Source organism: Carcharodon carcharias, chromosome 12 (assembly GCF_017639515.1).
Source record: "Carcharodon carcharias isolate sCarCar2 chromosome 12, sCarCar2.pri, whole genome shotgun sequence".
In the NCBI taxonomy this organism is placed as follows: Eukaryota; Metazoa; Chordata; class Chondrichthyes; order Lamniformes; family Lamnidae; genus Carcharodon; species Carcharodon carcharias.
This window is the reverse complement of record NC_054478.1, coordinates 16461132-16481544: the sequence shown is the minus strand read 5'-3', so window position 1 is coordinate 16481544 and position 20413 is coordinate 16461132. Positions and strand designations below refer to the sequence as shown.

General features: G+C 47.8%; 1 protein-coding gene across 4 annotated transcripts in view; it reads right to left on the bottom strand.

The window, feature by feature from the left end:
- Positions 1–20413, bottom strand: part of znf142 (zinc finger protein 142) — a 48497-nt gene that overhangs the window by 4566 nt on the left and 23518 nt on the right. For 3 of the 4 annotated variants that reach the window (XM_041200631.1, XM_041200630.1, XM_041200634.1), the window contains 3 exons: positions 19279–19456; positions 15028–18517; positions 8819–8917 (listed from right to left, as the gene is read on the bottom strand). In XM_041200631.1, the coding sequence (XP_041056565.1) occupies positions 8819–8917; positions 15028–18517; positions 19279–19456 (3767 nt within the window). The remainder of the gene's footprint in view (positions 1–8818; positions 8918–15027; positions 18518–19278; positions 19457–20413) is intronic. The other variant, XM_041200632.1, reaches the window with a different exon arrangement.

The window sequence follows — 20413 nt, the reverse complement described above, 5'->3', positions numbered from 1 at the left end:
GCTGGGAATTCTGTAGCAAGTAATTCACCTCCTGACACCCGAGAGTCTATGTATCATTTATAAGGCACAAGTTGGGAATGTGATGGAATACTCTCCACTTGCCTGGATCAGCACTGCTCTCAAGAAGCTCAAAACTATGCAAGACAAAGCAGTCCACATGATTGTTGGCCCATCCATTTTCTTCATCACTGACGCACAGTGGCAACAGTGTGTACCATCTATAAGATGCACTGCAGCAATTCGCCAAGGCTCCTTAGAGAGAACCTCCCAAACCCACGACTTCTACCACCTAGAAGGACAAGGGCAGCAGATGCATGGGAACACTACCAATTGCAAGTAGGGTTACAAACAACAGCTGGACATTTTCTGGGAGACGTCGGTGGAAATGAAGTCATGGCAAAGACTAGTTGAGCCAAGTGGCCTCTTTCTGTGCTGTATATTTTTATATAATTCAATGTAATATATGTGAGATCAGCAACTACAAAGATGCAGTGGAAAGCAGCTACAGGCTCTGCACCCTCGAGTTTTTCTGGCAAGCTGGTCGCGAGTCACACTGGCTGTTTCCATCGGCTGTGAACACTGATCGGGTGTGACACTGAGTGACAGGGAACAAACCTGCCTCCACTAAATTCCACTACTGAGTCTGAACAATTCCTTCCCCTTCCAGTTGCTCCCAGGGAACGGAAATCCGTAGCGTACCACTGTCCGCTTGCCTGGTCACCACCTATTCAATCCAACACTAATCAATAACATCGATAAGATTAATCACAATACCAGAATCCGCCAAGTCTAAGCTGAGCCTACCCTTGGCTATAATCAGTGCCCTTTCCTCCAGCCCTGCAGCCCGAGTGGGCATTGCCACAACTGACGTGGAGCACTCCTCAGGTGACCTGCAGGCTGTTCGGCTTTTTCCAGTCAAGTGGCCTCCTCCGACACCAGTCGGACTTTTCTGTGGGTGGGGGAAGTAGGTGCCTGGGGTAGGAAAGGTCAGCTGGCACATAAGCATGAGCTGTGATTGGCTATCAATTGGTCCTGGCTGTCTGGAGGGTCGGGTGGTACCCTACTACGGGCTGTGATTGGCTGGCGGCCGGCCCTGGCCGCTGTTGACGGGAGCTGACATTATCCCAGACATTATCCACCGACTCACCCTATTTCTAAGCTGTTCTTGCCCCCAGTTTCATTTTGTTCTTCGTTTCATCCGACGCCTCAACAAGGAACTTTGTCTCTTTCTTTCAGGTGCAAAGGAACGCAAGCTTCAACAACTCGACACCAAGGCCCATCCAGGACCCTCCACCTGCCCGTCCCTCTGACCCCATCATGTCTTTCAGTCGAAGCCCCAGCTGTGTATTCACCATACCCTCTGACCTTCCCTTCTCTGATGCTGAACGTTCAGTGCTCAGCAAAAGACTCAGTTTCATACCCTTACGCCCTCACCTCAATGAATTTCAGGCTCGGCACGATGGTGAACTCTTCTTCCGCCGTCCTTATCTTCGTGCTCACTTCTTTGGGCAGGAGTCTTCTCCCCGTTCAATGGATCCTTTTGCCCGCCTCCAATATTCTCCCCCCACCTGGATCCCTCCCTCTGGATTCTTACCAGCTCTTGATCTTTTCATTGAGAACTGTTGGCATGACGTCAATCATATCAACAAGTTCCAGTTCCCTGGCCCCAACCGCCTCTTCACCATGGACGTCCAATCCCTCTATACCTCCATCCCCCACCAGGATGGTCTGATGGCTTTCCGCTTCTTCCTCGAACAGAGGCCCGAACAATCCCCATCCACCACCACTCTCCTCCGTCTGGCTGAACTTGTTCTCTCACTGAACAATTTCACCTTAAACCCGTCTCACTTTCTCCAAATAAAAGGTGCGGCTATGGGTATCCGCATGGGCCCCAGTTATGCCTGTCTCTTTATGGGGTATGTGGAACATCCCTTGTTCCAGTCCTACTCAGGCCCCCTCCCACAACTCTTTCTCCTGCACATTGATGACTGCTTCTGTGCTGCTTCATGCTCTCAACTGGACCTGGAAAAATTTATTAATTTTGCTTCCAATTTCCACCCCTCCATTTTTTTCACATGTTCCATCACTGACACTTCCCTTCCTAGACCTCTCTGTCTCAATTTCTGGTGATAGACTGTCCACCAATATTCATTACAAGTCCACCAACTCCCACAGCTACTCGACTACAGCTCCTCACATCCTGCTTCCTGGAGGACTCCATCCCATTTCAGTTCCTTCACCTCCGTCACAAGTGTTGTGATGATGACACTTTCAAAAACAGTTCCTCTGACATGTCTTCCTTAACCAAGGTTTTCCACCTACGGTGGTTGACAGGGCCCTCAACTATGTCCAGCCCATCTCCCACGCATCTGCCCTCGCACCTTTCTCTCCCTCCCAGAACCATGAGAGGGTCCCCGTCCTCACTTTTCACCCCACCAGCCTCCGAATTCAAAGGATCATCCTCCGCCATTTCCAACATGATGCCACCACCAAATACATCTTCCCTTCACCCGCCCTGGCGGTATTCCATAGGGACCATTCCCTCCGGGACACCCTGGTCCACTCCTCCATCGGTCCCGATACCTCAACCCCCTCCCACGGCACTTACCCATGCAACCGCAGAAGGTGCAACACCTGCCCCTTTACTTCCCCCCTCTTCACTGTCCAAGGGCCCAAACACTCCTTTCAAGAGAAGCAGGACTTCACTTGCACTTCCCTCAATTTAGTCTATTGCACCTGCTACTCCCAATGCGGTTTCCTCTACACTAGAGAGACCAAACGCAGACTGGGTGACCGCTTTGCGGAACACCTTCGGTCTGTCCGCAAGCATGACCCAGACCCGTCTGTCTCTTGCCATTTCAAGACACCACCCTGCTCTCATGCCCACATGTCCGTCCTTGGCCTGCTGCAATGTTCCAGTGAAGATCACGCAAACTGGAGGAACAGCACCTCATCTTCCAACTAGGCACTTTACAGCCTTCCGGACTTAACACTGAGTTTAACAACTTCAGATCATGAAGTCTCTTCTCCAGCCCCACTCCCTTTCCGATCCCCCCTTTTCCAATAATTAAACATTTTTTTTAATACATTGTTAAATATATTTTTTTCCATCCATTGTTTTATCTCCACCTTTTAGCCTATTTCGATCCCTTCCCCCTACCCCACCCCCACTAGGGCTGCCACTTGCTCGTCCTGCTTTCTACCCTTAATGTCACCATTAGCACATCCTTTAGCTAATATCACCACTGTCAACATCTTTGTCCTTTTGTCTATGACATCTTTGGCAATCTCTTCTTTGCCTCCACCTATCACTGGCTCTCTATCCAGCTCTACCTATCCCACCCCCTCAACCAGCTTATATTTCACCCCATATCTATATTTCCTTAGTTCTGATGAACTAAACGTTAACTGTGTTCCTCTCCGCAGATGCTGTCAGATCTGCTGAGTTTTTCCAGTTATTTTTGTTTCATTATCCCAGGATGCTTTGTTTGGCCTCCGGGAGATTGAGGCTGATTCTGGGGTGACTCCCGGCCATTTGTGAGAGTTGGCAACCCTTCCTGCAAGTTCCCCTCCAAGTCAAACACCATCCTGGCTTGGAACTGGATCACCATCACTTCATCATCACTGGGTCAAAATCCTGGAGCTCCATCCCTAACAGCACTGCGGGTGTACCTACACCACATGGACTGCAACAGTCTCGAGGGCAAATAGGGATGGGCAATAAATGCTGGCCTAACCAGCGATGCCCACATTCAAGAATTCAAAGCGAACCTAACTGTGGAACTTCCTATCAGAAGAAGCAGTTGAGGTGATGGCACAGATGCCGTTAAAGTGGAAATTGGTTAAATACAAAGGGGAAAGAAATAGAAGGATATGCAGATTGAGAGAGATTACGTAGGGTGGGAGATGAACGTTTGGCATAAACGCTGGCATGAGCCAAGTGGTCAGTTTCTGTGCTGTAAATACTGTTCTTCTGTGTCATTTTATGTAACTCTATGTAAACGGCCACCTACATAACTACAGTGCTTAACTAAAATTCACGATGGCACTGTTTAACGCTTTGAGGTGTTTCCAGGGGATGTGATATGGGGCAATGCAATCGGAAGTCCTTTATCCCCCACTTGTTTTCTTTGCAAAGACAACAGAATGACGTGCAGATAAAAGAGCCGGCAGGCTTTCCTGATGCATCAACTATCCTGCAAACATCATAGCGAGATGAAACCAATCACTGCCACTGTAGCCTGTAAGGGGATCTGCTGGGATATTGTTTCCACACAGCTGCACCGATCACAGGGTGGGGTAAAGAAAGGGAGATCAAACTTTCAATATCAGTTTGGTTTTTGTGGTTAATGATTTGCCCCCCAGACTTTTCAGATAAACAGTTCCATGGGTTCGCATTACTTTCTATGTGCAATCCTCAACATGCAAGATCCAATAGATTATTTGGTCATGGTTGGGGGGGGGGGGGGGGGGGGGGGGGGGGGGGGCGGCGGGGGGGGGCTGCGGGGAGTATGTAGAAATGTAGAAAGCAAAAGTTGGTATTGGTAAAACCATGAAGCTGTCAGACTGTAATGTCTGAATTAGTAATGTCATTTAAGGGTGGAAACTTGAAAATTGCTGAAAAGAGAGACATGTTGCTGAAGCATTGCATCTTGCATTCATCGGTACAAATACAAGAATGCCAAATTTTGAATAATCACAACACTTTATACCACAAGAGCAATGGGAAACTGATCTTAGATGAGCTCATAAGGTGGCTCATTTACACTTGCTAGAAATGACAAACATTCATATGCAAAGATCCATTCTCCGGTTCTAAAAGGATTATGTTCAAGCCTTGTGCCTTTTTTGTATTACCCGGGAGCTTGGGGAGCTTATAGCTCCCTGCTGTTTTCTCCATGGCAATGCCTTGGCCAACCAATCAGCACCCTTTTCTCCTTTGGTATAAACTGTTGTGATCATTTGAAATTTGGCATTCTTGAGTTTGTCCCATTGAGTGCAAGGTGAAAAGCTTCAAATAATTGTCTCTCCTTCCAGCAATATTCAAGTTCTGTACTACCAAGTGACTGGTGGAAACTTGCCATCCTTACCTCCTCTGTGTCAACTGTGATTCAGTGGTAGTACTCTTGCTTCCATGTCAGAATTGTGGGTTCAAGCCCACTTAGAGACCTGAGCACATAATCCATCAGCATCAGTGCTGCCGGAGCATTCCCCAGGACTGATGGGAGATGCTGCCCTTCAGGTGAAGTGTCAAACTGAGACCCCCATGTCCCCTCTTGGGCCGGTGTAAAAGATTTCCTGACCACTGTATCAAAGAAGAGTCAGGCAGCTTCTTCCCACTGTCCTGACCAACATCGCTAAAACAGATTATCTGGTTGTGATCACATTGCTGTTTGTGGGCACTTGCTGTGCACAAATTGGCTGCCCTATTTCCTACATTACAACAGTGATGTTGTTTTATTTATTGCTGAAAAGAAAGAGACTGTAAATTAAGCTTTTCGTCTTGGACACATCAGGACACACACAAGTGTACCAAATTTCAAAGGGAGCAACAATGTATACTGCATGAGAAGAGAGTCTTGGTAAGTGAGGTCTGATTGGTCAAGGTATTACCATGCAGAATGCACGCCTGCTAGAAGCTAGGTTCATCAGCAGGGACCTGTCCTCTGCAAGAAAAAGGAACATTCCAGGCATTGTGCCTGTTTGGATTAAACAAAAAACACGAGAAACAATAACTCCCTGGTGCAGTCTCTGTGGCAACGTTTCAACCACAGTCGACTTGCCAACCAATCAGCACAGTTTTCTCCTGGAACATAAACGGTTGTGATTGTTTGAAAGTTGGCGTTTGGCCTGCTAAGTACAAGATGAAAAGCTTTGACAACATGTCTACTTTCAGCAATACTCAAGTTCTGTGCAACCAAACGATTATTTGTTTTATTTATTCATTCACTTACAGGATGTGGGCATCACTGGCAAGGCAAGTCATTCCTAATGTATTTATGCCCATCCCTAACTTAGCAGTTTAAAAGCCTGTTACTGATTTTATATAAGCCAGTGCAGTTGCTCATTTTGCCCTTCTGGTGGGGGTTAGGTAAGCATTGAGGCAAATGTCCAGTTAATCTGCTTCTGGTGGTGTTGGTTGTTGGACCAGTGTTGATCAGGACACCGCTGGAGCGTGCTTTGGAATACCCTGAGATTGCAAAAGGTGCTATATAAATGAAAGACTTCTAGTTAAAGTAAGTTACAATTTCCCTGGCATTTTTTCAAGACTTGCTGTGCAGGTCAAAATGGAGATAACTACTTTTTTTGAATGGTTTCACAATGATTCTACACTGAATCAATCTGGCAGCTACTACAGGCACCGAAACATTCAAGTAAAGATGGGTTTGCATGATTCCGGGTGGGTATTATGAACTATGTGCAATTAGTGACATTCCCCAACAGGGAGAGGGGGGTTGGTGGGTTAATAATTCTCAGATCAAAATTAGTTTCAAGTCATCAAATGAGATAATGAAGTTTGAAGTGACTCAGCAAATTACTGCAGCAAACCATAGGGCGAAAAATAAAACAAAACAGACCTGATTCCCAGAAAAATAAGAAATGGTACGGTTTGCGGGAGGGACGGTTTCCAGCATCAGGACTTTAAAAACACCAATGTAGAAGGAGTTTTACTCTGTATCTAACCCTGTGCTGTACCTGTCCTGGGAGTGTTTGATGGGGACAGTGTAGAAGGAGTTTTACTCTGTATCTAACCCTGTGCTGTACCTGTCCTGGGAGTGTTTGATGGGGACAGTGTAGAAGGAGTTTTACTCTGTATCTAACCCTGTGCTGTACCTGTCCTGGGAGTGTTTGATGGGGACAGTGTAGAAGGAGTTTTACTCTGTATCTAACCCTGTGCTGTACCTGTCCTGGGAGTGTTTGATGGGGACAGTGTAGAGGGAGCTTTACTCTGTATCTAACCCCGTGCTGTACCTGTCCTGGGAGTGTTTGATGGGGACAGTGTAGAGGGAGCTTTACTCTGTATCTAACCCTGTGCTGTACCTGTCCTGGGAGTGTTTGATGGGGACAGTGTAGAGGGAGCTTTACTCTGTATCTAACCCTGTGCTGTACCTGTCCTGGGAGTGTTTGATGGGGACAGTGTAGAGGGAGTTTTACTCTGTATCTAACCCCGTGCTGTACCTGTCCTGGGAATGTTTGATGGGGACAGTGTAGAGGGAGCTTTACTCTGTATCTAACCCCATGCTGTACCTGTCCTGGGAGTGTTTGATAGGGACAGTGTAAAAGGAGCTTTACTCTTTATCTAACCCATGTGGTAACTGTTCTGGCAGTGTTCAATGGGCAGAGTGTAGAGAAAGACAGACTTCTGAGTTTCCCAAAGTGCTCTACAGGCAATGATGTATATTTGAAACGTAATCACTGCTGCAGGAAATCACCAGGAGCAGCAGAAATTTCTGTATAGCAAGATCCCAGAGACGGCAATGAAATAAATGGCCAATTGGTTGAGAGTGGACTATTGTCCGAGACACCAGGGGAATGAAAATTAAAAATACAAAATAAAATTTCAAGATCAATGAAATGGGCATCGTGCTTTTATCACTGGCTGCGAGTTTCTAAGTTCCTTCTGCAGTCAGGAAATACAATCACCTCTCTGAATGTTGGTCCTGTCTGGTAGAACATACTCTCTTTAGTCATATTATTAATACCTATTAAATAACAAACAGGGAAACAAAAGCTTTGTCAACTCTGGTCCTTGAACCAACACCAGAAACACATCAACTGGACATTCATCTCTTTGATGCTTGCCTAACCTGGCATTGTATAAAATGGATGACCCCATTTGCCCATTTAAAAGTCAGTGTCAGCCTTTTAAATTAATTTGTTAGGGATGGGCATTAAATATTGGCCTTGCCAGCAACACCCTGATCTTACGAATGAATAATTATTTGACAAAGTGCTTCAGGACATTCTTAATGAATTATTTCTGGGATATGGGGTTGCTGGCTAGGCCAGCATTTATTACCCATCCCTAATTGCCCTTGAGTAGGTGATGAGTAGCCACATTCATCAACCATTGTAGTCTGTGTAGTGAAGGCACTCTCCCACAGTGCTACTTGGGAGCTCCAGGACATCGGCCCGGCAATGATGAAGGAACGGTGACACGTTCAAATCGAGAGGGTGTGTAACTTGCGAGGAACTTAGAGGTGACGGCGTTCCCAAACAGCTGCAGCCTTTGCTCTTCGAGGCAGGGACGGGCAGAGAAATCATGGGCCCTGGTGCTTTTCCTGTTTCGGGGCCCCTTATCCCACCCCCTTAACCCTCCCCCTCACATCCTCCAGATGTCCAGAATTGGGAACCACACTCACCATGGGGTGGAATTGTTTTATATATGTTTAGCAAAACTTCTTGACTTCTGTACTCTATGCCTCTGTTGATAACGTCCATCAAAAGCTCAGGTTTCAGTATTATAAACTTTACAACCAATGCTTTGTCAGGCAATTACACACAACATGGTCATTCATATTATGCAATCAACTCCACTTCTTTGAACCTAGCCCTATGCAATATCCAGGCAGCAATGTAAAAGACTTGGAACTACACACGTACCAGAAACAATAATCCCCTGTACAAGTGAGAATATATTGCACTAACACTGAGATGTTCTATTGGCTCATGACTTCTGGTTTCACTTTCAAGTTTAAAAATGGCAAAACCTTCCAGCGAATTAGCAATTCACCTGCAATAATGTGTTACTTCTCTCTATATAAGTAGGCTTGGGCTTTGAGTCATAAATACTTTCTCATTTTAAATTGAAACTAACCAGCATAGAGATTACAATAGGAGGGCAAAGTACTGTAGATACTCGAAACCTGAAATGTGAACAGAAGGTGCTGGAAATACTCGGCACGCCAGGCAGCATCTGTGGAGAAAGAAACAGAGTCAATGCTTCAGGTCCATAATCTGCGCTAGTTCTGACAAAGGATCACTGACCTCTGTTTCTCTCTGCACAGATGCCGCCAGATGTGCTGAGCATTTCCAACAGTTCCCATTTCTACTGGAACAAAAGTAATCCCTGTTGCCAGCCCTCCAAAAAGCAACCTGACTCTTAATAGCCTCACATTCACCTTCAGCAAGAAACCCAGCAGCAGCTGCCTAAGATCTGGTCTGGCACAACATTAAAGATGGGTTTTAAAAAAAAAATAATGTTAAAGCAATAAACTGATAATTTAAAGACTAATTAATAAAAATGACCATTAAAAAGTGCCGTAGCAGAGCTAACTAATAAAACTTTTATTTTTTTTGCATTTTCACTTAAGAAGCTGAGCTGGAGAGACAGACTAGGCCCCAAATCCTGATCACCAGGGAAGGGGTGGGGACCGGGGCCGAGGTAAGGAGTCGGGCTTAACTAGTTAACACCAACCTTGTGTACCTCTGGTGGCCCACACTTTGAGCTGGGCTCGGTGGAATTCATGTGAAGGTGGGAGTTGGAGTTTGGCCTGGGGTTTTCTCCTCTCCCAGCCTGGGTGTGTGGAGCGTACGTGCGTCTGTGTGTGCGCCGAGCAGCCTGTCTGTGTGTCTGGCTCACTCCCAGTCTCAGGATTCCATCCCATTCCTACTCCCTCTCTCTCTCTCTCTCTCTCTCTCTACCCCCCACCCCCCCTCCCTCCCAGCACCGGGCCCGGGAGGTTTGGAGACTGTATTGCTGAGGAGGAGTCCGGGATGGTTATAAAGATGGTAAGGCAAGCATCCTCTCAGCACTGTCTGAAGCTCCAGCTGCCCCAGGCCCTCACTGTTGTTGCAATTGCCACTCCTCTTGGCTTCCCTAGCCTGCTCCACCAGCTTGACTTCTTCAGCCTTTTAGTGGGCCGGCATCTGCACGGGAAGGATAAGAGCTTGGCCAAGGGTGGAGTGTATTACCCAGAATGCACCATGACCATCAAAACAAAATGGCCACACAGGCTCAGGCTCCCGCTCCGATAACTGCTTACTCTACAGAACTTTGTGCCATGGTGGAGTATCCACGGCACGCTCGTTGCGAGCGCATTGAGGCACGAGGCGGCCACCCGAGAGGGACAATGGTGGGTGTGCGCTGCCGGTAAAGGCAAAAGCTTTGAGTTGAGCCTTGGCTCCCCCCCACCCCCTCCCCACAGAAGGCCCAGTGTTTGGCACCTTGTGCACACACCTCTCCCATGCCTTGCTTTTAGGGGTTTGGGTTTGCAGGCAAAGTGGAACCAAAGATCTGCAGACAAAACTGTAACAGAACTGTCTTTAAAGAGGAGGTAGTTCACGTACAGTCAAGGTACATTCCCATGGGGGGGAAAAGCAGGGCAAACAAAGCCAGAGTCCCCTGGATGACAAAAGAGATAGAGAGGAAGATGAAGCAGGAAAAGAGTCTGCACGACAGATGTCAGGTTGATAGTACAAGTGGGAACCAAGCTGAATTTAGAAAGCACAGAGAGAAGTGAGGAAAAAAATAAGAGAAGCAAAGACGGAGTATGAGAAGAGACTGGTAGTTAATAGAAAAGAGAATCAATCAAAAAGTCTTGTATATGTATATAAATAGTAAAATGGAGGTACAGGAGGAATGGGGCTGATTAGGGAACAAAAAGAGGATTTACACATGGAAGAGAGGGGGATGCTCGAGATTCTAAATGAATACTTTGCATCTGTCCTTACTAAGGAAGATGCTGCCCAAGTCGTAGTGAAAGAGGAGGTGGCTGTGACATCGGATGAGCTAAAAATGATAAGGTGGCAGTATTAGAAACATGGGCTCGACTTAATGTTGATAAGCCACCAGGACCCAGATCAGATGCATCCAAGAAGACTGAGGGAAGGTGGAAAGTGCAGAGACACTGGTCATAAACTTACAATCCTCCTGATGCCAGAGGATTGAGGAATTGCTAATATTACACCCTTGTTCCTAAAAAGTGTGTAAGGATAAGGTCAGCAACTACAAGCAAGTCAGCTTAACCTCAGTGGTGGGAATTGATAATCCAGGACAAAATTAACAGTCACTGGGCCAAATATGGATTAATTAAGGAAAGCCAGCACGAATGTGTTAAGGGCAAATCATGTTTAACTGATTTGATTGTGTTTTTTGATGAAATAACAGAGATTGATGAAGTTAATTTCTCATCTCCATCTTAAATGGGAGACCCCTTATTTTTAAACTCTATCCCCTAGTTCTAGTCTCTCCTACAAGGGGAAACATTCTTTCAGCATCTACCCTGTCCAGACCCCTCAGTATCTTATGTTTCACTTGGATCATCTCTTTCTAAACTCCAATGGATATAGGACCAACTTGTCCAACCTTTCCTCTTAAGACAACCCCTTCTTCCCAGGAATCAGTCAAGTGAATCTTCTCTGACCTGCTTCTAATGCATTTATATCCTTTCTTAAATAAGGAGATCAAACCTATTCACAGTACTTCAGATGTGGTCTCACCAAAGCCCTGCAAAACCTTCCTACTCTTATATTCCATTCCCTTTGCAATAAGTGACAACATTCCATTTGCTTTCCTAATCACTTGCCGTACCTGCAGACTAACTTTTTGTGATTCATGTACCAGGACACCCAGATCCCTCTGTGCCAGAGTTTTGCAATCACTCTCCATTTAAGCGGTATACTGCTTTTCTATTCTTCCTGCTAAAGTGGACAAGTTCACACTTTTCCACATGATTCTCCATCTACCAAATTTTTGCTCACTCACTTAACCCATATCCCTTTGCAAACTCCATATGTCCCCTTCACAACCTACTTGCTTTTGTGTCATCAGCAAATTTAGCAACCATAAGACCTAGGAGCAGAAATTAGGCCATTCGGCCCATCGAGTCTGCTCCGCCATTCAATCATGGCTGATAAGTTTCTCAACCCCATTCTCCCCATAACCTTTGATCCCCTTACCAATCAAGAACCGATCTATCTCGGTCTTAAATACACTGAACGACCTGGTCTAATAACCCTATATTCATTCAGTCCTTTCCTCCAAGTCATTTATATATATTGCAAATAGTTAAGGCCCCAGCACTGATCCCTGTGGCACTCCAATCATTACATCTTCCCAACCTGAAAATGACCCATTTATCCCTACTCTGTTTCCAGTTAGCTAACCAATCCTCTATCCCTGACACCATGAGCTCTTATTTTGTGTAGTAACCTTTGATGTGGCACCTTGTCAAATGCCTTCTGGAAATGTAAGTACAGCACATCCATAGGTTCCCCTTTATCCACGTTGCTTGTTATTTCCTCAAAGAACTCTAATAAATTAGTCAAACATGATTTCTCTTTCACAAAACCATGTTGACCCTGCCTGATTGCATTGAGATTTTCTAAGTGCCCCAGGGCTATAACCTCCTTAATAAAAGATTCCATCCTTTTCCTTATGGCAGATGTTAAGCTAACTGGCCTGTAGTTTCCTGTTTTCTGTCTTCCCCCGTATCTTGAATAGAGGTGTTGCATTCGCTATTTTCCAATCTAATGGGACCTTTCCAAAATCTAGGGAATTTTGGAACATTAAAACTAATGCACCTACTCTCTCAGCAGCCACTTCTTTAAGACCCCAGGATGAAATTCATCAGGGGACTTGTCAGCTTTTAGTTCTAATAATTTTCTCAGTATCCTTTCCCTGGTGATTGTAATTGTTTTAAGTTCCTCCCTCCCTTTCACCTCCCGATTCACAATTATTTCTGGGATGTTATTCGTGTCGACTACAAGTGAAGTCAGGTGCAAAGCATCTGCTCAAATGCATCCATTATTTCTTTGGGTGGAATCGTCCCAGGTTTGCACTAAGTGCGGTAGTGGGCAGGCAGACAAAAGAACATGGTGGCTTTTCACACCATATCGTCCCAATCCCGCCTCATTAATCATGCTTCCCCTGGGAAACATGCCGTTTCGATGACGGGAGGCCCCTGATTTGCCCGCCACGCCGTCAGCTCATCGCTTCCTCACGCCAGGCACCATATCCAAAGTGCAGCTGCGTGCACACCACTCCGTGATTCCAGCCCAGGACTGCTGCACAGAAGACATGACCCCGAAAGGCAAGACGACCGCAGGCCCCCAATTCAGTATAAAAGGCGAGTCTCAGTAACGGTGACCATGAAACTATCCTCGATTGCTGTAGAGGAGGAAATCTGCCGTCCTTACCTGGTCTGGCCCACATGTGGCTCCAGACCCACAGCAATGTGATTGAATCTTGACTGCCCTCTGAAATGGCTGTGCAAGTCATTCATTTCAGAGGGCAATTAGGGATGGGCAACAGATACTGGCCGTGCCAGTGACACCCACAGCCCATGAAAGGATTTTTTTAAAAAAGTTGGTTAGTAAAATTGTGCAGCTTTATGGATAAAATTAGAAGGGGTTTGAAAGACATTTCTGTCATGTAACAACCTTTGTAAATAACAGTTAAGGTAAGGGAATGTTGAGCTTACAGCAATGCAATCAGGATGACTAAAGATGACATTTTACCCTCATCAATCACCTTATATGGTATAAGGCCAGGCCTAGAAAAGGGTATAAAAGGTAGAACTTGGCAGGTCTGGCAGATCTGTGGAGAGAGAAACAGAGTTAACATTTCAAATCCAGTTCTTCAGAACTGACAATGGGTTTTATGCTGTTGGTGGGTTATATGCTGTTGAAAAAGGGGACGGGGGCAGGTGGAGCATTAACATCTTGCCATTGATACCAACTCTGGACCCAAGCTTTAGTCTTTAATACTATCATTACCACTCCCTTTGTCTTCTAATCCATGACGTCTCTGTCATTTAAACTCTCCTGCCCTCTAACCTATCCCTACCTTCTATTTTGCTCCACCTGCCCCTCCACCCCTTTTTTGACAGTATAAAACCTATCACATTTCTACCTCTCTCCAGTTCCGAAGAACAGTCTTATTGGATTCGAAATGTTAACTCAGATTCTTGCTCCACAGTTGCTACCAGACCTGCTGAGGTTTTCCAGTATTTTCTGTTTTCATTTCAAATTTCCAGCATCCAGAGTGTTTTGTTTTTGTAAAAAAGGTTGAATCTTGAGACCCTCAGCACACAGCCAGAAGACAAGACAGAAGAGATGATTTCTGTCAATAGAACACGTCAAGAAAGGGAGATCACTTTGGTCAATAGGTCATATTAAGAAACAGTCCCACAGCAACTGAGCTTCTGCAGTCTCAACCAGCTGTATCATATTGCCATTCTTAACTATAACCATTTTCTTTGTGCCTATGTGTTTATTACTTAGTAAACTTACCGGATAATTAAGACAAGCTACTCATACCTGTACTGGGTCTGTGTACAGTCGCAAATCGGGGTCAATAAGTTGAGGAATTAGCTGTAACAACCTTACACCAGTGTTAAAACTAACACCCATCATCTCCACATGTATCCCAACAAATCTTTTTGCAATTTTAGAGATCAGGTCATCCCTTAGCTTTCTCCATGTTAGAGAGGAGCCCCAGACTGTTCAATCTTTGTGAAAGAAACCCACCCCCTTGCTTTATTGCCCCTGTTATCATTGTTACAAGGGCAGCTTGCATTTATATAGCACCTTTAACATAGTACAACATCCTAAGCCCCTCACTCCATAGGAGTGATGTCAAATTTGATACCGAGTTTCACAAGGAGATATCTGGGTAGGCAACCAAAAGCTTGACCAAAGGGGTTAGTTTAAAGCTGCGAGTTAAAAGTTGAGAGAGATGTAGAGAGGGCAAAGAGGTTAATGGGGAGGAATTCCACAGCTTAGAGTCCTGGCAGCTGAAGGCACGACTGTCAGGGAGACAGTGGAAATTGGGAATGTGCAGGAGGCCGGAATTAAAGGAGCACAGGGCTTTGGGAGGGTTGTGTGGCTGGAGGACATCACAGAGACAGAAAGGTGGGTGAAGGACATGAAAGGGTTTGAAAAAAAAGCATGAAGATTTTAAAACTGAGGCATGGCCAGACAGGGGAGTCGATGTTGGTCAGCGAGCACAGGGGTAATGGGTGAATGGGACTCGCTGCGAAATAACGTGTGGTGCACACGCCGGTGTACCTAAAACCTACTCACCTTCAAGCGTGATGGGTCTGCGCAGGCGTAGCTGCAGAGGTGACACTTGTAAGGTTTCTCGCCGGTGTGAATGCGGATGTGCCAGGTGATCTTCTGCCGGTTCTTGGTGGTGTAGTCACAGTCGGTGCATTTGTACAAGCGCGTGCCTCCGTGGGCCTTCATGTGGTAGTCGAACACCATCTGGTGGCGGCAGGCGAAGTCACAGAAGGGGCAGCGGAAGGGCTTGCCCCCCTCGGCCTCGGCCCCGTCCTCCGCCTCGTGAGCGTCCAGCAGGTGCTGGATAAGCTGCTGCCGCTCCCGGGTGGCGAAGCTGCAGTGCTGGCAGTGGTGGCTGAAGTGAACCTTCTTGTGCTCCTCTAGCTGGTCCCGCCGCTCGAAACGCTCCTTGCAGGCCGAGCACTCCAGCTGAGGGTGCTGCCGCTGGACGTGGCTCCGGAGGGTGGACTCGCTGTAGCAGGCGAAGACGCAGGAGGGGCACCCGTGGCAGACCTTCTCCTCGTGCCGCCGCAGGCAGTGCTGCTTGAGGGCGCCCTCCGAGCTGAAGCGGGCCTCACAGCGCCCGCAGGCGGCGCTGGGCTCGCCGGCGTGGCAGCTGCTCACGTGCCGGGTGATGTCGTTCTGGTTGTAGCCGCTGTAGTCGCACAGGGCGCAGAAGTGGGTGGGCCGCTTCTCGTGGACCCGCAGCTTGTGGATGCGCAGCTTGGAGCCGGTGCCGAACGTCTGCTGGCAGGCGTCGCAGGTCAGCCGGCCCACCCCCGTGTGCAGGGACTCGTGGGCGTCCAGGCGGTAGCGTCGGGTTGTGCTGAAGTTGCAGTAGCGGCACTTGTAAGGCTTGACACCGTCGTGCTTGATGGCCACGTGCTGCTTCAGGCACCTGGCCTGCTTGCAGGTGAAGGGGCACAGCTGGCAGCTCAGCCGTGGCCTCTTGCGGCAGCATTTCTTGCCGTGCAGGCGGGTGTGGTGCTTGAGGGCCGTGGCGGACTTGCAGACAAACGAGCAGAGGCTGCACTGCAGCTCGCCAGGCTTCATGCAGCCCTTCTTCTTATGGGTGTCCAAGGCCCGCTCCTGGTAGCAGCTGAAGGGGCACGAGGGGCAGAAGAAGCGCCTCTGCTTGGGGCTGCCCTCCATCTCGGAGCTGCCGCTGTTCTCCGGGTTGTCGCCCTCTCCCGAGCCTTGGCTTCCCTCGTCCTCGCTGGACGACCCTTTCTCCAGCTCATCCGAGTCACTCTGCTCGGAAAGCTCCTCCTCCTCAGTGTGCTTGATGGCTTGGTGGTTCCTCAGTGCCCTCTCGGAGCGGAAGAGCAACTCACAGAATCCGCAAGGCAGCTTGAGGGGTGCAGGGCAGCAAACAGCCACGTGTCCGACAATATCCGACTCACTGGAACAAACGAAAGGGCACGAGGCACAACAGAATTTGCCCCGTTCACACCGGAATTTCCACGCCCCTGACTCCTGCTGGGATTCCTCATTCAGATCCGCCGGCACCGGTGACAGGTCCCTCCGGGTCGACGGGGAAGTCTCGCTGTGTACCGGGGGACCATCCAATGCCTCCTCCGTGAAGAATCCAGCTTCCTCCCCCTCGCAAGCATCCAAGAGTTCCCCTTCTGCAGGGTCTCGCTCTGGCCCACAGACGGAGGGCTCTTCACAATCTGCCACTCCACAATCCGCCAATACTTTGGTGAGCGGCTGATCAGGTCTAACAGAATCTGGGCTCACCTCCTGCCTCTCATTTCCATCAGCATCAACTCGTTTGCCTTTTCTCTTGGGTACCGCTCTCACTTTCTTCTCTTCTGGCTCAGGGCCTTGCTCCTTCTCTCCATCCAGCCCGATCCTGGAATCTATAACTGTTGCTTGCCGCACATAAAGCTTGTGTTTCTTTATGATAATAGGGCATTTCTTTTGCAGGTGGGTATTGAGTCCTCGCTGCTGCTTAAAAGTGGCCCCACAGGCAGTGCATACGAGGGGTGACTTCTTGTTCTGGCAGCCGGACTTTGTATGAAGGACCATGGCTTTCTCTTTCCTGGTGACGTAGGAGCACCTCTCGCACTTGAACACCTGGGCGTCAGTTTGCACCACCAACATCTGCACTCTTCCCTCCAAGACCAGGGCCTGCGCCTGCTGCTTGTCCTGCTTCCGCAGAGCCTTTATCTCCGATTCGGACTGGGAGAGCTGCACCTGCTCCTGACTTTCGGGGTGACTGCCTGCGGGGTCAAGGCTGACCGGCCTCTCTGTTTCGACATGCCGGAATTCAGCCACTCCCTGGTTTCCGTTACCGGGCTGGGTCACACGAGGCTCGACCACACCAATCCAGCTCTCATCAGTCCTGACGCTCGTGGATGCGTCAGTTTCCAGCTGGGTGGATCCACCGATGGTTTCCTTTTTACCCGGAAGCTCATAACTATGGTGCTGATCTTCATCAGCAAAGACATCGACACTGTGCCCTACTTCTTCTCTGTTCACTATGATGTGGTCCCCACCACCACCACCTTCCTCATCCTCACAGTGGTCTCCAATGTCAGCCTCATCATTGCCATCGTCAGCCTGTACATCAACCCCAGGGTTAAGTCCAAAGTCCCTGTATATGGTTCCAGTATCACAAGGTCCCCAGGAATCCAGGATTGGCAGCTGGGAGCCAGAAAGCTGCTTCGCTACTTCATCTGACGGGGTATTATGAAACTCCAGCTGTGCTTCAAGTACCTCCTCCAGTTGCGAGCCACTTTCACCCAGGCTTTTCTGCAACTCCCTCTCCATATCGCAGCTGATTTCCGTGCCCGCTTCACCCGGGTCCATGGTGTCGGGCACAACCCCCTGACCTACAGGGGCAGGATACTCGAGGTGCTGCTGCAACTGTCCCGATTCTTGTGGACCGGCACCGTTTTGCGCTGCCTCTCCAGGTTCTGAGAGCTCTTGCCCAAAGAGAGGGGCCCCAAAGGCACGTTGGTACACCTTATCCTGCTCCTCCACAACAACCAAATTCTTCTTTTGCCAGGCTTCGCTCCTCGAAGTTGCCGCAATCGTTTCTGTCCTGGCCGAGACCGAGGTCGAAAGAGTCAAGTTCACGTCACTGTACCCCAAAAGTATGTGGGTGGAGTTCATGGCCATCTCCTCCTTGGCATAGTTCTCCAGCCACTCTTTGTCTCCTGGCACATAGCCATGGACCTTTCTCTTGTGAAAGAAGAGGCTGGTGTTGCTGAATGTCTTGTAGGAGCACAGGGCACAGCGGAACTCCTTGTGTTTGGTGTGCTTGCAGTTCTCGTGGTTCAGCAGCGCCTGCTTGTACCTTGTCTGGTAGTTGCAGTACTGGCATTGGTAGAGGGGTATCTGATAGTCCTTCGAATGCTTCACTTGCATGTGCTTCTGCAGTTCGTACTTGCGCTTGCAGGCGAAGCCGCACACCTCACAGATGAGCGACTTGCCCTGGTGTCGTAGCTTGTGGCTGCTGAGCTGGTCTGCCCGGTGACAGCGATACGAGCATTGATTACAATGATACCTGCAAAAGAAAAAGATACAGGATCATAGTGACAGATATCCAATTTCAAAGGAGAGGGGAAGATAGAAGTTCGGAGACAAATACTTCCCCTTCCTTCTCCTTCTCTTACAACGCTTCTACTCTTTTTCTACTTTAACAATTCCCTGCAAACTTTGTGTTTTTTCTGCCAAGCTTCTAATGAGCACTTCTATGTGATCGCTCTCTCCATTCCTGGCACTGATATGGAGCATTTGTGCTGTACCTGCCCTAGCAGTGTTTGATGGGGACAGTATGGAGAGAGCTGTACTCTGTATCTAACCTCGTGCTGTACCTGTCCTGGGAATATTTGATGGGGACAGTGTAGAGGGACATTTACCCTGTATCTAACCCCGTGCTGTACCTGTCCTGGGAATGTTTGATGGGGACAGTGTAGAGGGAGCTTTACTCTGTATCTAATTCCGTGCTGGACCTGTCGTGGGAGTGTTTGGTGGGGACAGTGTAGAGGGAGATTTACTCTGTATCTAACCCCGTGCTGTACCTGTCCAGGGAATGTTTGATGGGGACAGTGTAGGGGGAGATTTACTCTGTATCTAACCCCGTGCTGTACCTGTCCTGGGAGTGTTTGATGGGGACAGTGTAGAGGGATTTTTGCTCTGTATCTTCTGTACACGAACTGGGAGTGTCTGATGAGAATAATGGGCATCCCCCAACAAAAAAAGACTCTCTCCTACTATTGTCATTCTTTGACAAGCACACAATTCACACACAAGAAAGAGCATTACCTCAGGTCTCCGGTGTGTTTGCGCATGTGCACCGTCAGGTAGTGTTTCCACTTGGTGATGTAACCACACTCTGTACACATGTAGTTCTTATCGTCAGAATGTGTAAGCATGTGCTTCGACAGGTAGCCTACGTCCCTGCAGGTGAAATCGCACAGTTCACATTTATGTGGCTTCTCGCCTAGAAAGGAGGGTTTAAAACCAAACAAAAATAGTAAAATAATTAGACCCAGGAACATCCTCTACCAACACTACTCCAACTTCTTAAACTTGTACAGAACGTTGGTTAGACCACCTGGAGTTGCTGTACCACAGTGCCGGTCTCCCCATAGTACGAGAAAGGATAAAAGAAATATGGAAAAGTTGCAAAGAAAAGATTTACAAGGAAACTACCCTCTCCTTGCTGTTACTCAGTGAGTTACTTGGGTCAGGCAGGTCAAGCTCTGCTACATTCCCGACTGCCACCCAGTTCGAAGAGCTTGCTAACACGTATCGAGGAAGGCCAGTTGAATGGGGATACTGATCTTCAGTAATATATGATACATGGTCGGGAGAAGTTTGGAACTCTCTTCCACAAATGGCTATCGATGCTAGATCAATTATTAATTTTAAATCTGAGATTGTTAAACTTTTATTAACAGGATCGTAAGAAGTAGGAGTTGGTCATTCAGGCCATTGAACCTGTTCCATCATTCAATAAGATCATGGCTGATCTAATTGTGACCTCAACTCCATTTTCTTACCTGTCCCCATAGACCTCGATTCCTTGTCTACCAAAAATCTGTCTAATTCAAGCCTAAAATTTACTCAATGACCCAGCCTCCACTGCTCGTTGGGGGAGATTATTCCAATCACTAATGACTCTCAAGAGAGACGAAATTCCTTCTCATCTTCTTCTCAAATGAGACACCCCTTATCTTTAAGCTGTGCCCCATAGTTCTAGATTCCCCACGAGAGGAAGCATCCACCCAGTCAACTCCACCCAGAATCTAACAGGTTTCAATAAGATCACCTCTTACTCTTTTAAACTCCAGCGGATACAAGCCTAACCTGCCCAATTTTTCCTCATAAGACAACCCGCCCATTCATGGTATTAGTCGAGTAAACCTTCTCTGAACTGCTTCTAACGCACTTATAC